The sequence below is a fragment of the Phoenix dactylifera genome, chromosome 13, assembly GCF_009389715.1.
Source record: "Phoenix dactylifera cultivar Barhee BC4 chromosome 13, palm_55x_up_171113_PBpolish2nd_filt_p, whole genome shotgun sequence".
Taxonomy (NCBI): domain Eukaryota; kingdom Viridiplantae; phylum Streptophyta; class Magnoliopsida; order Arecales; family Arecaceae; genus Phoenix; species Phoenix dactylifera.
Window position 1 is genome coordinate 1,392,913 of NC_052404.1, and position 17,517 is coordinate 1,410,429.

The window sequence follows — 17,517 nt, forward strand, 5'->3', positions numbered from 1 at the left end:
TACAGGTATATATGCAAAAATAAGAATAAAAAATAGAATAAAAGAACAAGTATTTTATAAAGGTATATGTATAAATATTAATTTTGAGAGGGTATTTATGTAAAATTTGATATTGAGGAAGGCATCCATGCAAAAATTTTGGATTGCTGCTGCATTTAGTAGTTCTCTGTTGTCAGTTTGAAAACTGCTTGGGCTTGGGAAGCTCTTGTGTGTTTTAGTCTCTAATTTTTGAATAATTTGCCGTTCTTGAACTGTTTTGCTAACATGCCTTCTGTTTGTTTTGGCATGAAATATCAACCGATTCTTCTGTTATGTTTTTGTGAACTAGTGTATTATTTTAGGGCTTAGTATATGGTTTAGTCGTTAATATTGTTTGGTAGGTGGGTGTAGTATGGTTTGTGTACACTTTTGATTACGAGGACGGTGGTTTTGTGGATTAAGTCTCTTGTATTTGTGGTACGGAAACATATCTAGGTAATATGGCATGCGAAAATAAATTCTATATCAGATTATCATATTTAGTATAAAAAATAAATGAAAGAGATGGTAAAATAAATGATGGATAGAAACAGTAAAATAAATACCTCTAAAAGGTGGTTTTAGTTTCAGACTTTAGATCTGAAATTATCATTTCCTACATAAATACCCTCACTTATATTATATTAATATTAAATTAATTATCTTAATATTAATTAATTATATTAATATATATTATATTGATATGTTATAAATATTTCAATATATTTATTAGTAGATACTAATTCTTAGTAAATAATTAAAATTATCAATAAATCTAACATAGAATTTATCAATAATTAATATATTTATTTACTTAAATATACTAAAAATATCTCCAACTAAATATGGTATTTTTTCCGAGGTCATTTTGCTGAGTAATTTTTCCACCAATAAAATATAGTAAAATTTATTTTTCTCTGCAATCTTTTTTTTCAGATAAATAATACTTATAAATCACCCCAATCAAATGAATCCTAAAAAACAATGTACACTCGGGAATGCTACAAACTCAAGATAAGACTATCGATAATATGACAGTTAAACCTAGTAACCTTTTTAACTGTGGCCAGCATCTGAAATTGTTACTCATAAAATAACTGCTAACAAGGACCATGCAGTTACCAAAAAATTTGTTCTTTCATATCCTGTCCATTTGTATTAGTGCCGAATAATCAAGGGAACTAACATTTGCAAGCATGTTCTTGCATGCAGGTGGGACTCAAAAATATAAAACTTAGACAAAATGCTGTATTTACTGCTTATTCTAGCAACTCATGGAAGGTAGACAGTTACGCAGTTACATAAAGAACCAGATATGTATAAACACTTGATTAAGTACTTTTCCCAGGCTTGTCATCTTCAAGGTTATGTAGGTGGAAATACATTATCATCAAGGAAAAAAGAGTAATGACAACACTCAAGAGTCATAGAACCAAACCAGAAATACAAAACATGAGACTGAATGTTTATTTCACCAATATTTACCAACTGCATAAGGCTAAGCAGACCATCCATAAACTTTATCTGTTCCATCAGAGCTCAGAATCCATCAAACATCAAATATAGACATGAGAACACCTAGATGCCAAAATGAAAGCACAAACATCTACCGGCAGCACTCCAGCTTGTGTGCATCAGAAGTTGAATTTTTCTCAAACTCAGGAAGCAGGAAATATTTGTTCCATAAGATTCAGTAGATGGAAAAAAAAAAAAGAAATTGAATTTAATTTTAAATCTACAATCAGGAGACTACATATTGTGCATCGAAAAAGAAAACAAAAGATCATGGATCCAGCCCATCTCCACAGATTGAACAATTAAGCATGATACATAGAAAACGCCAGTTTAGGTCGAAAACTAACGAAATCAGTCAAAACATCAAAACTTGGATCACTGATGTCCAACATACAAAATGTCTCTACTAGCTCGCATGCAAAATTCGCACAATTTGTTTCCAGAATCAAAAAAGAAACCAGCATCAAGCACCTCGAGAAATCTTTCTACCTTGCTGTCACTCCCTTTTTTTTCGGTTTCTGAATCTTCACATAGGGGAAACCAAAAAGGTGGACGACCTGGGGTTTCCATCCCAGTTGCTGAGCACGGCAAAACATGAGGAATGCGTTTGCGAAGTATGAGTTGAATCCCATAAGTACATGCCACCAGGCATGACCCTGTGGGTTCATGTACCAATGTGAAAGTTTCTTACAGAAGATGCGGTCAAACAACCAGCATAGAGTCCCCAAAAATATTGTTGCCACATAGAGTTTGGCCAGCCGCTTAGCTGCAACATCTTTAGTCTGAATGTAGTATTTGTACATCCGAGGAACACAGAGAAGACACAGTACGATGTAGTGCACCTTGAATCCTATTCGAAAACGCACCAGTGAATGGGCCACGGCAAAGGCAGCACCATAGAGGAACAGGAAAGTAGGCATGGTACTCCTATAATGCCAGTCCGGTGAGTAGAGGACATAAAGGTAAAGCAGCATCTCCCATACCATTGGTGTCTCATCACTCTGTTGTAGTCTGAAGGTAGAGTAAAAGGTGATCAGGTAAAATTTAATGATAGAATATCAGCTACTTAGTAATCCAATAAATTATCCGAAAGCTTTGGTATAAATAAGCGAAAACGACAGCAAAAACTCAAAATAATGGCCAGCCCAAGGATTTGGCGGTTTGCCATGTTATAAAATCTGTGGGAGTTAAATAAGTACATGAAGTCGAAATTTAAGCACCATGCCAGATAGTAAATTTACAACATAGGTGCCCGGATAAGAAATCGGAGGTTATAAGTCTTATAATTGAGGATCATATGGTGAAGTAGAGGACAATGGAGAGGGAAGATGAAGAGGAAAGGGGACAAGCTAATGCTTAAAACAAGTGTTTGCTGCCACATTGTGAATTCAGTAGAAACATAGGTATCTGAACGGGTCCTTATGATGCAAGTGTCAGTTTGTATAGGGGCATATATTTAATTCTCTGTATAATGATTAGTTTTAGATTCAATATTTAGCAGGCGTTCATATTTAACAAAAAAAATGTTCAATTGTGTTGGAATTTAAAACACAAGAAAACTTGTCAATGAATTGGAATTTTAAAAAAATAAGCTAGTAAATTTACTAATTTAATCGAAGCTTTATTTCTAAAGTGACAGTGAAAAAAGCCTCCATGGTATTCAAGGCCTACTGACAACTTATTATGTGAAAGGCTCCCTTGTGTGGAAAGGACATATCCTTAGTTATTTAGTGAGACTGCTGCAATAGTGGAGGGTGTACATTTCATTTCCAACACCACTGAGATATCAGATTATACATGTTTAGCATTTTCACACTATTTATCACCCAACATATACCCTTTCTAATATAAAACTCTAAGCACTAGCTGAGGTTTTTAGGTCTGTCATTTTGTTGGCAATGTCATCAGTTAGTATGCCAATACAGATTGTTTTGATGTGCAAATCTGGAATAATGCATGTCCCCATTTGTTTGCTATCGATAAGATTCCAATATTCGAATCCAGTCACCACATTACCCCTCTTGATCCAATCCTATACTTCCCCAGTCCCATCATTTCATCCTCCTCCTCTATTAAAACAATATCCAAAAGTAAAAAAAAAATATTATACACACACACACACATATATCCATCGCCTCATTTGTTTGTAATCAATAAGATTCTGATTGAATCCAGTCGCCACATTCTCCCTCTTGATCCAATCATATGCTCCCCCACTCCCGCCATTTCATTCTTCTCTATTAGTAAAACAATACTCAAAATGAATACATATAGAATAATGCATGGCCCCATTTGTCCACTTGTTCCAATCCTATGCTCGCCCGTTTGTATACTAGTTACACCAAAAAACTACCAAAATGCAGCCAGACTAACATTCAGAGGTAATCCATCCATGACTTCATAGTAGACAGTCGAGGCTCAAGAGACATCATTAACCACTTAAAAAATACCAATATGGAAGCACATAGAAAACAACTAAGTTTTGATAAATTTGAGCAGACCAAATTCGGTAGAAACAACATACCTATGAAAATGAATACTTTCACCAGGAAAATTGCATATCAGCCCTTGCAAACACTTAGTTAAAAGTAGCTGGTTACCAATATTACCCTTGGCCACCACTACTACAAGCCTAAACGAAGTCATCTTCGAATAATGATTTACCGTCCACGTACTCAAAGGAAATAATAACTAATCTGATCTCCCCCATAACTTCATTTGACTTAATAGCATGTTGATCTCATAAAATAACCTGAAACTGTTTGAGCAAACATGAGCTAAAATATATGTGCGCGTGCATGTGCATGCATGGTCATTGACTTAATAGCATGCAGATCTCATAAAATAACCTGAAACTGTTTGAGCAAACATGAGCTAATGTGTGTGTGTGTATGTATGTAAGTTCTTTACAATGCCATTTATCACTCGTAAGCATATTGGAACTATTCCTGAAATCTGGGTAGATCATTGATGCTCAAATAGTGATTAAAATAGAAGTTTGTGCTAGCCAACAACCTAAAACACCTGAATGGTAAGCAATATTCTCGGTCCATGAAGAAGAAAGGAAATACTACCTTAAGTTCAGAAAATAAGATCTTAAGACCTGTAAAAAAACTTCAATTGACAGGACTAGGCCAGTAGAAGGACCTTAATTGCTAAAATTACGCTATTCATTATCTTCATGAATCACAACATATCCTCTTTTACTTGAGGCACTCTTCTAAAAGCCCTATAGGAAGCCTTATTCCTGGCAGCAACACCTCCCATTTTTATGAATAACCGACTTTGCTCAGAGAAAAAAAATTCCTGGTCAGCAACAAACTCATGCAACAACCGTCACCGATTTATGAATGGTATCAGAACTGAAAACAGAAAGCTCAACCATGTCCCCTTCCATACAGTAATTGCATCCAAAGGTTAGCCAACGAATGCTTGACTCATTCAACAATCTCTTGTTCCAATTGACCTATACATCTATCTGATGCATTACCAACTACCAGTTCAGCTCAATCATCCCATGGTAAATGACCATTACCTATCATGCAAAAGAATCTTGTCCATAACTAAGAGTTTTGCACTTAATTACCTGAACTGAGAGCAGGTGAATGAAAACTGGTTCTCAAAAAGAAAAGAATGGGATTACTAGGGAAATTGATGTTGAAGCAAGTTTTCAGAAAGATCTTGAAATGTGTGTGGTATCATAAGTAGAAGTTCCTGGCTGCTAAGGTTTTTAGCAAGGGAAAAAATCGCTATCAAAATCAACTAATACACAATCTAAATTTCCATAGAAGGAAATACTCATCTGTAGTGAGGTTTGACATAATCAAGTCAAAAGCAAATTATAGGTAGGTAATTGCACCAACATATAATATTGAGATGGGTGGAAAGTCAAAAGACAACAAAAGGGAGAAAAGGGAGGTGTATGCACACAATTTTCCCTATTAACACCTATGTGCAACACAGGGGCCGTCGTGGCATATGAAACAATGAAGACAGAAGTTAATGTGGAAGCAAAAGTCATTGCCATGTCACGATGCATGGCACAAAATGGGGCCCTGCTTGGGCCCAGGTCAAACAAGGGCTAAGGTAATGCTTGTCTGGAGTCAGATGCACATTTGAGACAACATTCAAACCCTGGACTCAACCTGGTTCAGAAGCTCAGCCAAAATTATCCATTATTTCAACCTCGAGAGCCCTTATAAACAGCAAACACCAAATCTATAAATTATTACCCATGCATGTATAAAGCAGGATAGGTAGCTTCTTTTCTTTCAGCAACTGGAGCTTCAGAAAAATTTTACAAAGTAAATACTGAAACTAAGAATAGAGGTATCAATGCCAACAGAACTATATCACCCCAGCTGCATCATGTTGAGGCTTCACCAGCAAAATACCTTCCTTGCTCCCTCCAGCCGGGCCAACATAGCTTGGGGATAAATATATTAGTTCGTATAGTTCCACCCTGTAGCTGTGGAAGGTCTGATATCATGTGAACTTGAATGAAATTCATAAATAACAGAAGCAATGTATGCAGGCTGATACATAGCAAGCTAGAGATAATTTTCTACGTTTATGTCAGCCAAAAAGCAAACAGCTCTATTCATAATCTTTTCTTTGCCTGTTAGATGTGTCAGAACATTTATGTGTAGGAACATCTTTTTTCCCCTGGATTATTAAGAATTCTATTAAGAGTTTAAAGGGATGCTAATAAAATTAGAGTACATAGACATAAGAAGATAAATGCAAATATGAACAGAATGATCTATGGAAATAACAAAAGAATATTGCAAAATACTGATCTACCAGGATAAGGAGCTTACACATGCTGTAATGTGGCATGAAATATCATGCTCCCGATGGCAAGAATCATGTTGGATATATGAAGAACACTAAATCTTTTCTCAAAGCGTTGTCGTAAGGCATTTATAAGTCCAACGAGTGCCAAAAGTATGCACGGCGCATTGGATATAGTGTTGTAAAATTCTGCAATATATGACGAATGGGTATAGTTTTTCTCACACAACTCAACAGTGGATGTTACCGGACCCCAGAAACTTGATACCACTGAATCTGCCATTTCTCTATTAATATGTACCGAATTTCAAATTCACATAATGAACGAACTCCACACACAAAAGTACTGGTGCTAAATCATATGGTTGGCAACCAGACGCACCTGCAGAGCATAAGTAATTGTCCCATAAGCATTCATATAAGAGCACCAATAGTAAACTTAATTTACATTAGATTAAAGTATTTATGACAAAATAAAACAAAGAAGATATCTATATCCCAAATCCAATCACAACATGTTCAAGTCCCGGTCCAAAAAAGTCTATTTATAGGTTCTAGCACATCCAAAGAAGTGAGCCTGAAAGCAATCCATGAAACAGATATCCAAATCTCTAGTTGTGGACCCAAAAGTCTATGGTTGTAACCTTACATGATTGAAGTATTTCAATACCTCCTAGCGTGCATCAGGATCTATCTTACAAAGATGAATTAAACGATCCCAAGGGAGAGATTTCAAGGACCAACTGGGATTCAAAACCACTGGTCAATGCATACCGCTAACTAGGAAGAGATTTCTCTCCCTAACTCTACAGTCTCTACCCTCCTGTAGATCCCCCATGGTCTCAATTATATTATTTTTAACAACTTTCTGATATTAATAGATTTTTTTCATAAGCAGTAAATAATAATTTGAAACCAACAGGAGAAACAAAGCTCAGACAATATGCCATGACCCCATTCCATATTAAATTAGAAGAAAATTACCAGAGGACCACAAAAGGAAAATGGAAATAAAAAAGACCATAAAATAATAGAATTCTTTTAGCAGAGAGCAAGCCTCCTCAAATCAAAATGATTATATAGATTAATGTTTACCCGTACAAATTCAGCCTCCAAAACTAAAGTTTTATAAAAATTTCTTCCATCATCCCGAACTTCAGAGCCAACTATGTGGAAAAATGCTCAAGTTTCTTACTATCGTTGTCATGAGACATCAAAGAATTTAAATGCATAATCGAAGGCCCTAGATCAACCAATTGAGAGGAAGAGACTTTGAACTACTGCAAAATTAACAGCATGACAACCAAGCCAAAGTATGAATTAATATTAAGTAAACTACATCCCAATACTACACTTATTTCATGTTTTGGCCCCCTTTGAACAGAATTCATAATGGGTACTTTCCTGAATTACTACTCAAACAAAGGTTTCAAACTTAAGTGACACCCAAAGCTTTCTTCTTCAACAGTGAACTCGAAAGGTAAAAAAGGCATCATATTCCCCATAATAGGATAGAGAGTACAATATATATATTCTTATTAATAAGCCATCTACATACCACCCCAAAATTTCTATCCAAAATAACCATAACAAGCAATTATCCTCATCATAAAGACTATCAGATCCTTTAAGCCCATAAGTCGAGCAATAAAGACAATTTCTATCAAACCAAAACTCCAAAATATTTAAGCCTCATGGTTACATCCTCTTTTCCACACCAGTTCTCGATGCTATAATACATTAATACATGGTTTGCCGTACCAGTCGGCACTAATGCGTGCCAATCATACCATATCAGTACCAAACTAGCATGCAGTATAAAGGATGTACCAAGTGTCGGTACGCCAAACTGACCCCCATACGCGATATATTGATACAGTAACAGCATGGCACCTATACGAGGTCTGGTAACAAGACGGTGAACCTTACATTGATGAATCCCAAGAACTAGAAGAAGACCACCATAAACACTTCTCAGAGCCAGTAATCAAGCAAAAAACCTAATCTAAATCACATGCACTAATTCTATTTCTCAGCCTCATACTTACACTCCCTTTCCAACAAAAACCCTCTCTGCTTCAATGCTTGATAAATCTAAAACAATTCAATTTCCCTCAAATCATGCACTAAAATGTTTTTATTGAAAAAAAAAACAAGAATCGTTCCAAAAAAACACAATTCGGTTACTATGAAATGCAATGGTTGAGAACTGGGGGGATTGAGATGAGACCTAAATAGGTACACATCACAAATTAAAATAAAAAAAATAAGGAAACAAGTAGAGAATTCTGATAGGAAACAGGATTTTAGGGCTTTTGCAAGAGATAGCATACCTTGACAAGATGGCTCGGAGGATTAAAAGAAAGAGTTCTAGGGGACCAGCTAGGGTAACGTATCAATGATTCAATGACAAAAATTACTAGGATGTTTAACAGTAAGCATTGATCACATGAAGAACACGTGAGATTGGACAATGCAAGCTTGGATACAGAGAACGTGAGTATCGGATGTATGACTAGATCTAAAGGTAGTAGGACCAATACGTATCCAGGAAAGTAGGTGAATTGGACTTTAGTTTCTCCAACCTGATCTGAACTTGGAAAGAAACTTGCCACCGCCTAGTTTGCTTCCAAACATAGATGACGGCTGCAAGTGGTTTGGGTTGGATCTGGCCATAGATTAACACAAACCTGACATATTGAAAATCTTACAATATTTTCAGGCCAGCCTGTTTTCTGCACATCTCCAATAACAACCATTATAAGCCATTATAACAGGGGAAAAAATAGCAGCAGTACTCGACAAATTAATGGTAAACATAAATTAATGTTAGTTGGTCATAACATACATACATACAATGGCGACCACTTTACATATTAGAGTGCTATAAGGTATAATGTCATTGGTCAAAATTGCATCACATCCCCATAATGCAAACTATCATGTATGATAATTTACCCTTCAAGATTTCATCTAAAGTTTTGATGAAGTAAATTTCTAACCAAATAGAAATAATAATCATGATTTCCATGAATAAAAGCATGGTGCTTACCATCATGAGTTCAGAAGGGATATCACCAAGCAACAACCATATCAAAAAAGGATAGAAACAAAGGAGACACGGCAAGCCCTAGTTTCAGAACTCGAAATCTAAATACCAGTCAATAAAGTTGAAACCCAATTCCTTTAACAGAAGACCTAAACATACGAAAAGGCACTAGCTTTGCTCCGCTGTCCGAGTTCCAATAGGTCACGACTTATAACACTGAATCCAGTGAGCTAAGTCTCAAGAACTTCCACGAGAAGGAATCAATACGGGAACAAGCATTCTCTCTTCTTTCAAACCACCCATAAGGTGTTTGTCTCGTACTAGCAATCAAATCCACAGCTATGCTCTAACGCTCAAAATTCAAAGAATTTTCCATTCAAATTTTTTTTGGTGAAAACTATCTTCCTTAGATCCCACCTTCAATTCCCACTGATCCCACGACCAGCTCCATCAAATGGAAAAAAGAAAAACACTCATTGCGGGGATGATATCTATAACCCTATCTAATCATTGCAATTTTCTCTTCTTTTCTCATAATCCGAGAGAGAAAGAGAGATACCTGGTTTGAGACCGGCCTTGAGCTCTCGTGGCGTCACCTGGATGTCTTCCGAGAACCCTAGCGGCCGATGGGAATCGCGGAGCCTGGGGGCGAAGTAAAGGGTTGTTTTATATTACGCGGAAACCGGACGGTTTTTCCTTAACCGGTTGGACTCCACCTCGGGTCCGGTTCAATGATCGGCTCGAGGGGTTGTCCGCGGAATTAAATGGCTCTATCTTGAGCCGTATACCTCGGCGGTCGGGGACTCAACCGGTTTAATTGGCCGGTCCGGTCGAAAGTAAAACACTCGAAAAGGCCGGAGCCATTGGAGGTCCGCTCAAAATTCTTGTCGAGCTTTTCTTCTTCCCAGCCCGAGTTCGGATCTCGGAACAGTTGATCCGCACTGCATGCATTCCTTCTCTTCTTCCCAGCCCGAGTTCGTATTTCCCTTCTCTGATCCACCGATCCGTTCTGTATGCATTCCTTCTCCTTATTTTCTTCTTTGGCTTGGAAAATAAAAATCGAATCCATGCATGGTTGGATCGGTCCTCACAGTTTTGAGATAAAGTTCTTTGTGGAATAAATAATTATCTAGGTCATTTGATATGGTCATTGTGTTATTCTTTTCGATCTTCGAGAATAGTCTATCTCTTTTCTTTATGCTTAAATTTTAATTGCTTATTCTTCTGGATCGAATTGGTCCTGATGAAGTTGGAGGGATTAGGGGCAGATGGCTGTGATGGCTTGGATTTTATTACTAAAGTGGACCTGAGAAATGGATCTGGAGCAAAGGATATGTGAAGAGGGAAGTAAAATAGGGGGAAAAAGTTTGTTCCCACTAAGAAAAGTAGATAACATATAAAAAGGTGAGAGGAAGAGGGAATGTTCATATTTCTGTTCGACTAAAGCAAGATCGAGTTGATAGTTGTGCATGATTATCGATTCGAGTTTAATAGAATTCATAACTATATCATTGAAAACCAGCTACATGCACGCATGGGCGCATTCATGGGTGTCGAGTTGGCTATTCTTGATGATTGCCTCATCCAAGATCTGCAAAGTAGCTGATAGGCAAATGAGTAATGTTGGAGGTCATTTGTAGAGTATAATTTTTTGATCTCACTAGTGTAAGGCCTAATAGTCCTATATCGGAAAGATTCGTTCTAGAGCCTGGGCATATGAGGCGGGTGACTCCAAATCCTGCAGACGCGTTTTGGGAGGAAAACAAAACCGGGGAGGGATGAAGGACGCTTGTGTGAAGCCCCGGAACCGGACAATATGTGGCAGGGGAGCCCCGTGGTCCCTCCTCATATGGCCCCCACGTGGGCACTAGGTGTCTCACGTGCCCCGCACAGGCGGGGGCGTGACATAGTGGTATCAGAGCTAAGGACGGCTTTTGTCCGATGGTGGGAAGGGTGTGAGGCCCAATAGTCCTACATCCGAAAGACTCGTTCCAGAGCCTGGGCATATGAGGCGAGTGACTCCAAATCTTGCAGACGTGTTTTGGGAGGAAAACAAAACCGGAGAGGGATGAAGGACGCTTGCGTGAAGCCCCAGAACCGGACAATATCTGGCAGGGGAGCCTCGCGGTCCCTCCTCATGTGGCCCCCACGTGGGCACTAGGTGCCTCACGTGCCCCACACAGGCGGGGGCGTGACAACTAGTGCATGTTTTCTGAGGTTTCTGTGAATCATTAGTTGCAGTGAGTAACTTTTTCTCTACCCATATATAGGCCACTGCTACTAAATTATAAAGACCACTACAAAGCACAAAATGATTGAGGGCTTGGAATAAGATGCTTAGCCTCCTTTGTTTCGATTCCATCAAAGTTTTCTGGTATTCTTGAGATGTTGCAAGTTATATAGAATGTGCTACATTTGTCACTCTGGAATGGAATCCAAAGATAAGATGTTCTATTAATTATTCTGTAAAACTTGGAAATTTTTTTCTAATTATAGTAAGTGGAGCATGAAGCGAGATTCTTCTATAAAAAATTCTAGTTTTAAAGGAGGATGGCCACTTACGCAAAGAAAAAAGGAGGATGTGGCCCTTGAGGGTAATAATGGTGATGAGCTTGTTGCTTACTTCTATAAAAAATTCTAGTATTAAAGGAGGATGGCCACTTACCCAAAGAAAAAATGGAGGATGTGGTTCTTTAGGGTAATAATGGTGAAGAGCTTGTTGCTTATAGTTTAGGGTAATAGGGGGCATGCCTAGTCAAAAGCACCAAATCAGTGGCCAAGCAGTGGCACATGGACCTGTATTTTGTCCTGTTTAGTTGAATATGTTTCTTTTGGAGAATCTGGTCTTTTACAAAATTGCACAGTAAAGAAGTCTTGTTGCTTATGGTATATTTTGGTGATCAATGATCATAATGCCAAGTCAAGCAAGCAAGGACATCAGCATTAGTCTTGTAGCACTTAAATTTTAGTTTGTTTCATCAAGTTGATACTTGTTTGAAGAATGTAGCCGTTTAAGGGTGTTGGTAATTGATGCGGGATTTGCACCCCGTCACCAGCAGAGCCCACACACCAGCCGAGCAGGGGAAGAGAGAGTGTCCCTCAGAAGGTATTGTCCGCTTTGGGTCCGATTTGGGGGTCGAGCGTACCCGGAGCCCTCCTCACGGTTTTGCCCCACAAAAGGCGCCTCCTAAGGGAAGGGTGATTGAGCCCCCCATTATATGGCACAGACCTTCCCGCTGATTAGCCGATGTGGGACTAAATTCGGGGAACCCCCCGTAACACAGCCCCCCCAGCGGGGAGGTCCTGTGCCCGGGTCGGCTCCTTGCTGGATAGGCGGAGGGCCGAGGCCCTCCTTCTAGCGCCATCTGATGCGGGATTTGCACCCCGTCACCAGCAGAGCCCACACACCAGCCGAGCAGGGGAAGAGAGAGTGTCCCTCAGAAGGTATTGTCCGCTTTGGGTCCGATTTGAGGGTCGAGCGTACCCGGAGCCCTCCTCACGGCGCCTCACGGTTTTGCCCCACAAAAGGCGCCTCCTGAGGGAAGGGTGATTGAGCCCCCCACTTCCGAGCCTGGAACCAGAAGGAGAACGGGTGAAGGGAGTGATGCTTCAAGATTGCCGCCATCCCTCGGAGAGGCGCGCGCGCTTCGAGCTTCCCGCCTTCTTTATGGCGTATGGCGGTTGTTGCTGACCTGGCAGTCTGAGGATTTCGGCGGACATCCTTCCTTAATGGCGTCGATTTGCCTTTGGGGCGCGAGCGACCCTTCGGCGGCTAGGCGTCCTCTGGCGTCATCGAGGCATCACCCGCCTTTCCGCCTATTTAACCGGGGGCCCTCCCCCGTCCGTCTTCCTCTTTACAGACATTTTCGAGTTTCCCCTTTGCGCTGCCGTTGTTGCCGTCGGACTGTTCGCTTGCTTCTCCTTTGACGCTCCCGGAGCCGTTCTTCCTTCTCTTCCGGTGAGTTACCCCATTCTTCTACTTAGGGCTCTTCGTACTTTCTCCTTTTGTACTAGTGTACCCCAGTCGTTCCGGTCTTTCCCCCCTTCTTGTCCCCGTCCTGACCGTAGGTATTGGCCATTAGGAATGGGCGAAGTGAGAGCAGACCGCATTAAGTCGGAGCTGGTCGCCGAGGACTTAGACAAACTCGTGGCTCGGTACCACCTTCCCGAGGCCTGCAACGTTACGCTCCCGGGGCCTGAGGAGAGGATGTCCCATCCTCCTCCAGGGAAGATCGCCATCAATGAGGGCATTCTCCAGGCCGGGTTCCGCTTTCCCCCTTCGGACTTAGTCGTGCAGGTACTCCGGGGTTTAAGAGTTGCGCCGACGCAGCTGGTGCCGAACTCGTGGCGTGCCCTGACGGTCTTCCAGGTTCTCTGCCGCATGCACGAGATTCCCGCCACTCTGAATGTTTTTTGGGAGTTCTACAGCCTGAGTGGCCACCCCCAGGACAAAGGGTGGTGGTGCTTTGCGGCGCGGCGAGGGTGCGGCCTCGTCAAAGAGGCTCCTTCCTCCATTCACGGCTGGAAGGAGCGTTTCTTCTTCATCGATGTAGATCCCTCTTGGGAAATCAGGGCGACCTGGGAGACGCCGATGAAGTCCCCGATCGGCCTATCGAGACTGTCGAGGGAGGAATCCGATGGCTTGGCCGCCTTGAAGGGGTTGGTTGCCGAGGGCCAGCTCCCCCCGGTGGCCCGCCTTATTTCCGAGGATACCTTGGTGAATGTCGGTCCGAGCTCGGTCCCCACCGACCGTGAGCCCGCCACCATTTCTTTTTTGACTCTTTTCTCCTCTTTCGTCTCGTTCTTTCCTTCGGTTTCTCAGCCCTCGACCATCTCGTTCTTGTTGCAGAGATTGACGACGTCATGCGGTCGGACAAGGGACCGGCTGTTGGTAGGTCGTCCCTACTGGAAGCGGTCCGGAGGAGGAAACGAGCTCCTCCGAGCGGGGCCCCGCCGGCGAAGAAGTCCCGCAGGGAGGTGCCTCCGACGCCGACCGACGAGTCCGGGCCCACCGATCAGGGAGACGCCGTGGGCACGGACCGGCAGCTGACGCTGTATCAGCCCTCCGGTGGTGAGACTGCCGCTATTCCGGAGGTATCATCCGAGCCCGCTCGAGACGGACGGGTCGGGCGTGATCGGTCCCCGGTCCGGCCTTCGACTCAGCCGGCTCCTGATGATCCGAGGAGGGACGCGCCGAGGCCCCGGCCGAGCGGGGCCCTATCAATTCCTGGAGTGACCCCCGCCCCGAGCACAATCAGCAGGACTCTTTCTCAGGCGATGGATAAGGGTAAGGCTGCAGAACCACCATCCGGCTCCGGGGAGAAATCGGGGTCGGCCTTCACTACCGATGGCGCCCGAAACCTCATCGAAACAGTGCTGCTGGAGAAGGACCGTCGGCGGGTCCGGGAGTTGGGGGTCTCTGACGTCGGGGCTGCCAGCTGTGTCTGTCTCATGTCGGTGAGTGTTCTTCTGGCCGCTTTTCACCATTTATTAGCTCTGTTGTTCTCCGCCTGACGCCCTCACTTTTCCTATCTTTTAGCTCGCCCAGTACATGATCCGTCTAGAGGAGTGCTACAAGGAACAGGCGGGGCTTCTGGCGAAGGCCGAGGACCGACTGAAAGCAGTGGAAGAGGGAGGCCAGGCTGTGGCGGGCAGGACGACCGGGGACCTCGAGGCGAGGCTCCGGGAGGCCGAAGAGCGGGCACTCGGCTTCGCCGCCCTCGAGAAGCAACTGTTGGAAGCTCGGGAGCAGCTCAAAGTCGCCTCGGGCCTCGAAAGCAGGGTTAAGAAGGCGGAGGAACGAGCTGAAAAGCAGTTCCGGAAGGTCGCGGACTATCGAGAGAGGTGGGAGAAGGCTCAGCGGTCTGCCGACAGCGCCCGCAACCGAACCCGGTCTCTTGAAGCCAAACTGGGCGAATTGGAGTCAGCCTTGGAGAGGTCCCACGCGAACGACCAAGCGCTCCGTTCGCGCCTGGAGGAAGCTGAGGCCGCTCGCACTGCTGCCGAGGCGGAGCGTAAGGAGGCTCAGGCTAATCTGCTGAGGGTCTCCTCCGAGGCTGAAGACCGGATTGTGGCGAAGGTCTTGGAGGCTAAGGCTCAGATCACGGAGCGAGCAGAGGCGGCGCTGGCCGAGAAGAGTGCGGAGATCGGGCGCCAGGCGGTACAGGCTTATCGTCAGTCCGCCGAGTTCACCCGTGATATGTCGGAGGCGGTACGGGCCTATCGTCAGTCTGACGAGTTCGTCCGTGACGCGTCGGACGCGGGGTCCGAATCCTTCATCTTAGGCTTCGAGGAGGGCCTGGCAAGGGTGTCGGCTAAGTACCCCGAAGTTGACCTGAGTGGGATTTCCCTTCTCGACTCCTCTCCGGCGCCATCGCCTGCTGATTCTCCTACCGCCTCCCTACCCCCTGCGGACGAGCCCGACGCTCCCGACCCGGGGGTTTCTCCAAGCTGACCTCTTGTACCTTTCGTTGTCCTCTTTTTTGCATGTCGGCATTTTGCCAAATTGTATGGGCCTTGGCCCTGAAGCAATGAAAATTAATACAAGTCGAATGTTTCTTCATCTCGCTTTCGTCCTCCTCTTTTTTCTTTTTAACTCTTGGCGGCGTCTTGCCGACTTCTGACTCTCGAAGTTCTTCCGGCCCTAAGCCAGGCATCCGAGGGTTAGGCCTCAGGAAATTCTTCCGGCGCTAAGCCAGGCATCCGAGGGTTAGGCCTCAGGAAATTCTTCCGGCACTAAGCCAGGCATCCGAGGGTTAGGCCTCAGGAAATTCTTCCGGCGCTAAGCCAGGCATCCGAGGGTTAAGCCTCAGGAAATTCTTCCGGCACTAAGCCAGGCATCCGAGGGTTAGGCCTCAGGAAATTCTTCCGGCGCTAAGCCAGGCATCCGAGGGTTAGGCCTCAGGAAATTCTTCCGGCGCTAAGCCAGGCATCCGAGGGTTAGGCCTCAGGAAATTCTTCCGGCACTAAGCCAGGCATCCGAGGGTTAGGCCTCAGGAAATTCTTCCGGCGCTAAGCCAGGCATCCGAGGGTTAGGCCTCAGGAAATTCTTCCGGCGCTAAGCCAGGCATCCGAGGGTTAGGCCTCAGGAAATTCTTCCGGCACTAAGCCAGGCATCCGAGGGTTAGGCCTCAGGAAATTCCGCTCGTCGGTCGGCCAAGGCTGGCGCAAGCCGAGGCGACCGGTCGGGGCTTCAGGCTAGTCTGGTCCCGGGATGGTCATCGGGTTAGCCTGGCATCCGAGGGCCGAGCTTCGGGAGATTCCGCTCGTTGGTCGGCCAAGGCTGGCGCAAGCCAAGGTGACCGGTCGGGGCTTCAGGCTAGTCTGCTCCCGGGATGATCATCGGGTTAGCCTGGCATCCGAGGGCCGGGCCTCGGGAAATTCCGCTCGTTGGTCGGCCAAGGCTGGCGCAAGCCGAGGCGACCGGTGGGGGCTTCAGGCTAGTCTGCTCCCGGGATGATCATCGGGTTAGCCTGGCATCCGAGGGCCGGGCCTCGGGAAATTCCGCTCGTTGGTCGGCCAAGGCTGGCGCAAGCCGAGGCGACCGGTGGGGGCTTCAGGCTAGTCTGCTCCCGGGATGGTCATCGAATTAGCCTGGCATCCGAGGGCCGGGCCTCGGGAAATTCCGCTCGTTGGTCGGCCAAGGCTGGCGCAAGCCGAGGCGACCGGTCGGGGCTTCAGGCTAGTCTGCTCCCGGGATGATCATCGGGTTAGCCTGGCATCCGAGGGCCGGGCCTCGGAAAATTCCGCTCGTTGGTCGGCCAAGGCTGGCGCAAGCCGAGGCGACCGGTCGGGGCTTCAGGCTAGTCTGCTCCCGGGATGATCATCGGGTTAGCCTGGCATCTGAGGGTTGTCAGGCCTCAGGAAATTCCGCTCGTTGGTCGGCCAAGGCTGGCGCAAGCCGAGGCGACCGGTCGGGGCTTCAGGCTAGTCTGCTCCCGGGATGATCATCGGGTTAGCCTGGCATCCGAGGGCCGAGCCTCGGAAAATTCCGCTCGCTGGTCGTGCGCCTGTCGCTTGCCGCCCGACGGAATTTCTCCGTGGCCAGCTGCGATCGTGTTTCTCCTCCTCTCCAAGCGTCGCCTGGGGAACACCAGATGGGCATTAAATGCTAATTGAGGGGTTACCTGGGAAATCGGATC

General features: G+C 44.6%; 1 protein-coding gene across 8 annotated transcripts; it reads right to left on the reverse strand.

The window, feature by feature from the left end:
* Positions 1–1,718: 1,718 nt before the first annotated feature.
* Positions 1,719–10,092, reverse strand: LOC103707228 (alkaline ceramidase-like). Of its 8 annotated transcripts, none has more exons than XM_039132751.1 (6): positions 9,936–10,062; positions 8,913–9,062; positions 6,354–6,709; positions 5,882–6,001; positions 4,058–4,291; positions 1,719–2,544 (listed from the first exon to the last, which is right to left on the reverse strand). In XM_039132751.1, the coding sequence occupies exons 5-6, from the start codon at positions 4,177–4,179 to the stop codon at positions 2,019–2,021; spliced, it is 648 nt and encodes a 215-aa protein (XP_038988679.1). In that variant the 5' UTR covers positions 4,180–4,291; positions 5,882–6,001; positions 6,354–6,709; positions 8,913–9,062; positions 9,936–10,062; the 3' UTR covers positions 1,719–2,018. The 8 variants fall into 8 exon arrangements, with proteins under 8 accessions (XP_038988679.1, XP_038988677.1, XP_038988680.1 ...); XM_039132749.1 differs by having other exon boundaries at positions 5,766–6,001; XM_039132752.1 differs by having other exon boundaries at positions 5,766–6,012.
* Positions 10,093–17,517: the final 7,425 nt, after the last annotated feature.

Bases quoted from the DNA above. Each gene is read 5' to 3' on its own strand.
- LOC103707228 (XM_008791628.4), bottom strand. From the start codon at position 6,610: ATGGCAGATTCAGTGGTATCAAGTTTCTGGGGTCCGGTAACATCCACT. The intron at 2,545-6,353 runs GTAAGCTCCTTA...CTCTACCTTCAG, and splicing joins CATGCCACATTACAGCATGT to ACTACAACAGAGTGATGAGA.